Source organism: Mytilus trossulus, unplaced genomic scaffold (genome assembly GCF_036588685.1).
Source record: "Mytilus trossulus isolate FHL-02 unplaced genomic scaffold, PNRI_Mtr1.1.1.hap1 h1tg000457l__unscaffolded, whole genome shotgun sequence".
Classification (NCBI taxonomy): domain Eukaryota; kingdom Metazoa; phylum Mollusca; class Bivalvia; order Mytilida; family Mytilidae; genus Mytilus; species Mytilus trossulus.
Genome location: NW_026963370.1, coordinates 278,074 through 287,505, shown reverse-complemented (window position 1 = coordinate 287,505; position 9,432 = coordinate 278,074). Strand labels below are relative to the sequence as shown.

At 31.0% G+C, this 9,432-nt stretch overlaps 1 protein-coding gene across 1 annotated transcript; it reads right to left on the bottom strand.

Annotated features, from left to right (window-relative positions):
* Nucleotides 1-1,799: 1,799 nt before the first annotated feature.
* On the bottom strand, nt 1,800-9,045 carry LOC134702407 (uncharacterized). Its single transcript, XM_063563310.1, has 5 exons — nt 8,937-9,045; nt 5,938-5,998; nt 4,462-4,704; nt 3,426-3,610; nt 1,800-2,008 (listed from the first exon to the last, which is right to left on the bottom strand). Exons 1-5 carry the CDS (start codon nt 8,937-8,939, stop codon nt 1,955-1,957), a joined length of 546 nt encoding a protein of 181 aa, XP_063419380.1. The 5' UTR covers nt 8,940-9,045; the 3' UTR covers nt 1,800-1,954.
* Nucleotides 9,046-9,432: the final 387 nt, after the last annotated feature.

The following is a 9,432-nucleotide window of genomic DNA, read 5'->3' as shown; positions in this document are numbered from 1 at the left end:
CGAATTTAGACTATTTACCGAATTTGTAATCACATAATAAACACGACGGGTGCCATATGCGGAGCAGGATCTGCTTACCCTTCCGAAGCACCTGAGATCACCCCTAGTATTTTATGGGGTTTGTGTTGTTTATTCTTTAGTTTTCTATTTTGTGTCATGTGTTTGGCTGTTTGTCTTTATTAATTTTTAGCCATGGCGTTGTCGGTTTATTTTCGATTTATGAGTTTGACTGTTCCTTTGGTATCTTTTGTTCCTCTTTTAAAGATATGACAATCGCCATCCGTACTTTTTTTCTTTCTTTTTTATAACTTGGCTTTGGTTGGAAAATAAAATCATAAAACTTAATTTAAAAAAGAAAATACACAAATAGATAAAACATTCATATAAGTCATTGTTACATATTTGTTTGTGGTTTTTTTTTTTGTGATTAAGATTATAACACAATATTGACTGCTGTATTAATTAAATATTTGATTCTTGTGTCTGTTAGCTTTGTTCACATATCGTTGTCAATATAACGGAATTTGATGCGAATGTCATATAAGTGAGAGGTTTGGGTAGCTATAAAACCAGGTGCAATTCACCATTGTGTTACATAGGAAAATGCCAGTACCGGATCAGGAATATGACAGTTGTTATCCATTCGTTTGATGTGTTTGAGCTTTTGATTTTGCCATTTGATTAGGAACTTTCCTTTTTGAATGTTCCTCGGGGTTCAGTAATTTTGAGGTTTTACTTTTTACTCAAAATACCAGTACAACAATGTTAAACATACAATTTTGTTTACCTCACGAACTCAATGATCGTAGGAGACAAGATTGAACAAAACATTGAGATATCGAGACAACATCGCCTACACTGTGTCCAGCACTTCAGACCACTCGACCACCTAGACTCACATAACGCACCATATAATTTCAGTGCTGGTTCTTATAATAGTTTTTAATTTTAAGTTTTTGCGTTAACTATTAATTGTCTATCCTATTTATTCTCCCTCTTGCAAATGAATTTTCAATTCAAGAATATAAGTTGAACTTCTTGATAACCGATTGTTTTCGTCAATTTTTGTATGGGGAAACAGTCAATGATATACTATGGTAGGAAAAATCATAAACAACAAATAATTGATGTAGGCCAAGTCGAAATGTAGTAAAACTCAGGATAGATTACATAGAATAATATTCCTAACTGATGGCCTCGCCAGAGGCAACCTGAAAAGAACCATAACATAATTTAACATAACACAAAAGAACAATACAAAGGGGATCCTGGTAGAGTTATCAGATTCCTTGCAATATTTGTGGCATTAAGTCTAGAGGCAAAAACTTCACACACACCCAATGAGAGACCAAATACAAATAAATGGCAGACTTCACAAAGTAAGTTGACCAGGATGAAGGAAAGGGACTATAGATTGCTACTTGAAGAGAGGGTATTTTGGATATTTGTCAAATTTACCTTACAACAGACCAATTAAAGCCAAGCAAAAAGTTGTTACAGTGGTTCTTTTTCTAGCAGAGTGAGTTGAACTCTACTAACTTCAGATTTAAGTGTTAACATATGATTTTACTGGACGAGAGTGTATATTTAAACATCCTACATAGCACCACCTCTCCCTTTTGAACCTAGATCTATCTGATGGATGAGTGATGCCCTGAAGACCACTTGGGTTTATTGATAAATTATTAGTATAACACACATTTATATATAATTTTCAAAACATTACACATCATTTATTTTATGTTTATAACAATCTTTCTAAATGACAATTTGACATTTCCTCAGAGTTTTTATCAGGTCACACAAAATATTCATTCTATGATGTAATTCATTCAGTGAAATTGATGGTTATCTACACTTCCATCACATGCACAGCTCTTGATACTGTTGAATGTCTGTAAAAACTCATTCATTTATGATTCAATCATTCTATGGTAATACAGCCACATTTTCCTTATAACCTGAAGTTAATTGTCATTCTGTTCATTATTTCATGGTCAGGAATCATCTAAAACAAACACAATAGACATTTTATTATCTAATGATATATTTAATTGTGCTTTTTCTATCGAAACCTTTTTCAGGTGGTATTTACAGATATTCCTGCAGCTCAGTAAAATGTTTATCTCTTTCACATTATGTATGTTCTTAGCTTAAGTATTAAGATCTCTGGTAGATAGTTGTTTAATTGTCAATCATACAACATTTTCAATTTTTTTTATATTATTGAGGTTATCAGCTTCCTACTTTTAGATTCATTCCTTAGAAAATTATAATAATTGGTTATTCAGAAAAGGTGTTTTATTAATTTGATATCTTTCCTTGGAAAATGAGGTTTTTAATGTTATCACTGTTATCAATAATATTTATTGGTACTTCATATCCAATTAAAGTATACCTATCATATCTCAAATTTGTCACATGTATTATGTTATTGGTTCCAACCTGATGAGGAATTAAAAAAAATATAATATGCAGTGTGAAAACAATAGCCTGGCATCCTGACCAAATCTAATACTTCATCTATAGTCGAGCAGTGAGCTATGATCCCAGGTTAGAAAATGAAAACAATATACTTAATACTTTTAATACTTGGTAAATAAAACCAAAATCAAACTTTTCTCATAACGATATTTGGGTAAACAGTAAATAAATATACTACTAAATCAGGGACCACCAATTTGGGGGAGAGCTTTCTGTATAAAACTAAAGTCAGGTGCTTTTCTGATTGGTAGATGTTTGTACTAAATATGTTTTGATAATTGGATCAAAACTAGAGTTGCAAAAAATAATAAAATAAATGCTGAATGTACTAATTTTTTTTATTACAGAGTTGAAAAGTAATGGGGATCAGTGAAGGAATTGAGTGCGAATCTACAGTGTTTGTAAACAAGGCCATGTGAATGCCCAAAAATGCCAAATGCCCCTGTTTTTATTGTTGCAAAAGATAGGGCTACATTTGTACTTTCATGAATGATATATAAAATTTTCTAATTTCTGAAGGTAAATCAGGTATAAATTTAATTCAAGACATAGATTAGCATTAAAGTCAATGGGAGATTTTTTACTGAATTTACCCCTATATCATCATCATAAACTTAGTTTAAACATATTTATTTAGAGTGGATTGGGAAACAAGTTTTGCAACTTATATTAATCCCTTTCCACTTAACATACTATGTAATAACTATGTAATCAGATCAAAGAGGGATAACTCAATATTTCAACATAAAAAGACACAAAAACAAGTTCAATTTAAAACCTGATCAAGCACTGTATAAAAAAGATCAAGGGATGTATATTTGAGAGAAAAATATGTTTTTCAGATTAAAAGCTAAATATATGGACAAATATCTTGCTTTGTCTTTTGTGCTCTTTTCAAACTTTTTAAAAACGTTTTGTATATTTCTCAAAAACATAGTTACCTTTAAAAATTCTTGCTTAGTAAGTTGTCCCTTGTTTTGTAGTGTTGGATGGTTGAGAGCTTTAAACGTCATTGCTAGGATATGATCATCAGAAATTGTGTGAGAAAATAGTAGTTTATACATTCTATATATCTCATCATGTGTCAACAGTCCTGTTCCATAGATGTTCAATAGCTCAAACAAATCTGAAAATATAATGTCTTTTGTTCAAAATTGATTCAGAATTGTCAGTCAAACAAAATATTGTAACATTCTTGGAATAAATGAATAGGGGATGGCAGATAACAAATTGGAGTTGATCCAGCCATTATTAAAAAGGGGGTTCCCTACCAAGGAGAAAGTGGGGTTCCAACTAGATATGTCCCCATTCAAATGCATTGATCATCCCCCATCAAGGGGGGTTCCCCTGGATCTGCCTCTGGACAGACATATGTTACTTTATCCTAAATGTCCCACCATGACAAATATATCAAATAATCATGTCTTATATCTTTTAGATAGATCAAAATAAACATTAACCCATCTTATTCACTAAGAAATGATTAAACATGTTTTCCTACAATTAAACTAGATTAACTATTGCACTTCGATAAAGTGCAGTGCAATGAATGGATAAGGAAAATATAATAAATGGACTTCACTGGACTTCACTGGAACAGATACAATTTCTGCTTTTAAAAATTGCTTCGATCTTTATCAATTGATTTTTTTTATATGTCCAGTCGCAAATATTTCATGCATGTTGGGAAGTTCAATCTTGAAACACAATCTTTGTCTGACAGAAGCTATATAAATTTGCAGGTTTAATAAAAACTCCTTGAATATGATAATCATAATTTAACAGATATCTTCCTTCATAATTGGTCAGTGCACGATTAAATTTTTTAAGGTAGTTGGAAAAAGTAGTATTTGTCCACCTAGAAAACTTAGTAATGGGATAGCTTGTTTTCAGATATTATACATTTTGTGGTTTGATTTCGGGGAATTATCATAACAGATTTAATGTATGGCTCCAGGAGGAAACAAGTTTACTTACATTTTTTTTTCTCTTCAGCCTTGATCTGTGTACTTAATGTGGAACATATTTTTATAAACTGTCTGGCATAAATACGTTTTGTTTTGGTATCCACATTAGCTGCTATAACAAGTGGGGCAAACACACTTCCTATAAATTCTGGCATATATAGAACGTCATCATAGCTGAGTCCTTTTGAATTGTTTTCTGAGATGTCCACCTCGTCATATCTGTTTAGCAATGATTTCACTTCAGCATCAGTAACTACAAAACAAGATGAGATATTAACACCTGAATTATCCACTTTAATTCTAAATGAATATGACAAAATATGAGCTGCGTACGATAGAAATTGACTTTATGCAAGTGCAAGTATACATGTACATCAAAGTGTTTGATTTGATTCTGGAATATACAAATACAAAATAAAAGATTTTGGTCTTTATTGTAGGGTTGTTATATCAACTCAATTTTCATATTCAATTATTTAGTAACATGTATACTCAGCATGGATATTTTCAGCTCAAATTATGAGTTAACCGATGTATTGAATATATTCTTGATATTCATTTGCATAAAGATCGATTTTTATCCCATGCAACTCATATGTATATTTATACTACATGTATAACAGGATAATGGTGAGACTGGAGATGGGGGCGGTAATTCATTTTTGCAGTATTTTTTTATATTTTGTGAAGTTTTCTCTTCTTTGTTTTAATTTTTATCATTATTATTATAATTACTATCTACTTTATATTTTACCACCATATTACTTTCAAATCTGTATGTCTATGCCGCTAAGCAAAGGGAGGGGGCATTAATTGCTATCCCTGTCTCTTTGTAGTTTGTATATCCCAAAATTAGTTTTCATTCTGTAACTTTAGTTTGTCTAAATGTACACCAGATATCTTATGAAACTTATATACATAAACCAAGGTTTTTACTATAAACCACAGAAAAAATTTGGGTGGCGGAACTTTTAGTTCTCTATTTATGTCTTTATAATGTTATATGCAAGCAGGGACATCTTCAATTTATTATCCCAAATTTCAATATTTTTTGCCCACTATTTTCTTTTTTGTGAACTCATAATATTCCAGCCCTGATAACAATGAATAATAGTCATCTCAACTTGATTGCTTTTCTCAATTTCACCTAAAGGGCTCAAGCGAGAAAATCAATCTTGTTGAGATGATCAGCAATAATCTATAATTATATAAAAAAAAAAATATAACTCAAAAACTCAAAATAAATACTTTAGTGGGGGCATCACAACAGTAAATGTATTAAATGAATAATTGGTAAAATTTCAGTGGTTGTTTATCATGTTTATCTTCAAAGTTGTTTTTTTTTATATATTTTTTTAATAATTAATTGGATTGAACGGACGGATGAACAGACTTACAGGCTGAAAAACATCATGATCATTGGACCAACAAAAAATGATAATTCCATTACATGGATTACAAGACTATCAAACACAAAAATACTAACATGGTGTTTCATCTCTTATTTCTTGAATTTCTTTTTCTGTTAGGATGGCCTGACCATTTCCCTGAAAAGATAAGAAACTTATAGCATGATTTTTTTTTTATCATACAAGAAGACTTCTTTATAATCTGATATTTGTTGCCTTCAAGACTACCAGTTTAGAAAAGACAAAAACTTGGGAGCCACTTATATATTCATTACAATGTAACATGTGTAACATGTGGCTACATGTAAGTTCAAAATATATGAGAAACAGCTGTATTTACAAAGTACAACCTATACAAACTTTTATTAAAAAGAGATGCATGTAAAATATATGACAAGGTTGCTGATTAAATCATTAGTATTTCTATCTATATCATAACTTAGTAATTCAATTTTATATGAGCTGAAAGTTTTTTTACCATCAGCTCATAGAGATAATTTTTAACATTTTTTCACGTTCCTCCATAAAAATGGAATTTCGAATTAAATTATAAGGAATATGACTTATAATTTTTGTGTCTTTTTTAAATAATTTCAAAACTGTGATGCACATTTTCAATAACCACAGTTATATATTCAGTGTGCACCACATTTATGATGTTATTTCTTCATTGACAGTAATTCATTAATTGAATGTTATTTTTAATTTACAGATACTAAAAACCAGTGTTGTAAATATATCAGATATTTTCAAATCTATTTATTTCTCCATAAAATAAAATTATCATGATATACACATGTACAAACGTCATGAATGTAGCTTTAAAAACATTTTTACTAGTACAATCACAATTTATATTTAAAAAAAACCCCAACTTTCTGATTACTAATTTGCATTTTTCATATTAGATGTTTCATCAGACCAAGAGCCAATGGCTCAAGGGCTGATAATGACCAAGGGCTGATATTAGTCTAATGACTAATGACATGATATAATTTTTTTTTATTCATAAACATGTACATGTACAATTTGAATAATGAACAATGGAGAAAAATTAAAGTTTTATATCATTCAGTGAGTGGCCGATCCAAAAATGTTCATAAAAAGGGGGGGCTCTGGTTGTCCTAATGGGGTTGGCCCAGGCCCCCCTGGGTGCACCTATGAAAGTGATCTTTTTAAGTCGGAGGTTCAAATTTGTTTATCATATAATACTCCATGCGGAGACATTTCAAATATTATAATTACTAGATGCAATTGATAAAATTTTCTTATATCAGCCTCCTAAGCATCCTTTCCCATTTGTGAATGTATGTAAATTTAATAGTATGCTATCATGTCTATCATCATACTGTCATGACTGTAAATATTAATTTATTTGCTCTAAGTACAATGTATATGATCAAATTGGTTATGAAACCTCAGGTAATTAATGATGTAGTGATTGGTTAAACTGCTCCATCACATGGTGACCCCCTAAGGCTAGTCCTATGGATCATTAGTGGGGTCAGTAGATTTTATAGGGGTATCAAGATATCATATCTTTTATAAACATCTGTTTCCTATAGCACTGCTATTGAACTTCATTGTTTACTTTTATACAAAACTTGGTATAACAAAATTTCTCAAAAGAAATAAAGTATGACCCAAGTAGGGAAAAATTCTTAAGGGTTCCGCGGAACCCAGTGTCTCGCCTACTTTGGCTGTTAATTGCCATGATTGCAGGCTCAACGAAAAAGAGGAAAAAAATCAATGAAAATATTCCTCTTGATACTATCTTTTGATTATAAGAAACTTCCATCCAAGTTTGGTAAAGTCCAGGATAGTTTATGAATCTAATAAATTTAAATGTTTTGAAAACTTTAACTGCAGATTGTATGTAATGTTAACTGGGAAAAACTAAGTCTATTTATAAGTAAAATACAGATACACAGGTACAAAGTTTTAAAAAAATTTCCTTCTAGGTACTAGCTTTTGGTCATAAACAAGCTTCTGTCTAAGTTTGGTACAAATCCAAAATAGAATAAGAAAGTTCATAATATTTTAAAAACTTTAACCACAGTGTGAATGTGTAGTTTCCTGTTAGAAAATCTAAGTCCATTTAAAAGTAAAATACCGAAAAAATGTGTTTTTTTTTTTTCAAGATTTACTTCTGGATACTATTTTATGATCATAAACAAGCTTCTGTCCAAGTTTGGTACAAACCCAGGATAGTTTAAGATAGTTATTTAAATTTGAAAAACTTTAACCCTAGAGTGAATGTTATTTTTCCCGGCAGAAAAACTAAGTCCATTTATAAGTAAAATACAGAAAAAATGGAATTTTATTTTTACAAAATTTAATTCTAGATACTATCTAATGATCATAAACAAGCTTCTGTCCAAGTTTGGTAAAAATCCAGTATAGTTTAAGAAAGTTATTTAAATTTGAAAAACTTTAACCCTAGAGTGAATGTTATTTTTTCCGGCAGAAAAACTAAGTCCATTTATAAGTAAAATACGGAAAAAATGGAATTTTATTTTTACAGAATTTAATTCTAGATACTATCTAATGATCATAAACAAGCTTCTGTCCAAGTTTGGTAGAAATCCAGTATAGTTTGAGAAAGTTATTAAAATTTCAAAAACTTTAACCACAGAGTGAATATTTGTGGACGCCGCCGACGACGACGCCGACGGAATGTAGGATCGCTATGTCTCGCTTTTTCGACAAAAGTCGAAGGCTCGACATAAGGGGGATGGGGTGGAATGGTTCAAATGAATACCCTAGGCTTGAGAGCCGACCATACTTTCAAAATTAAAATATCCTGCAACACAAAATGAAGGAAACAGTTGTGAAGGCAAGTGAATATAATTTTCCGAAGGAAATAAACGTTAAGCATGCATATTGCCATTGACATATTGACCATGTCATGCATGTTGACAAATGAAAATGAGTGAATATTTATTTCTAAAGTAGTAAAGACCTTTCGCACCCAATCATCAAATAGTCGTGCCCTAAAAGTAACTGTTCTTGATAACCCTTTTTTAATGGTTTAAATCAAGGATTTGTATTAGTTTACACATCATGAGAACCTTACCATGTTTTTTGTTCTTTTGTTTACATATTTGTCAAGGAAGTTTAAACTTCCAACACTAAAGATTAATCCAAGGGGAAACAATCCTTCATGGTTTTGATAATTCGCTGTGATAATTTTGCAGCCTAAATAAATGAAAATTAAATTGATTAATTTAAAATAAAAGATATAATTACATAATACTTAAATAAATAAAATTAAAAACTGAAAATTTTTAATAGAGAGAAAAAAGGGGGGGTGCACCCTGTGCATACCTCATGCAGTGCCAACATTTAAAAATGCCAATTGGGGTTTTACGTGGAGCATGTCTCTCATAGTCCTTCACAACCTTAAAAGGGGCATTCAAATTTGATTTATGTTGTTTACTTGCTTCCGTTCGTTGTTTTACAATCCTATACCCATCACCCCGTATAACCCCGATACAAATTAATCCGGACGTTGGAACAAGGCGTTCGAAGCGATAAGCAGGACAAGATTTGGGATGACAATAACTTTGAAT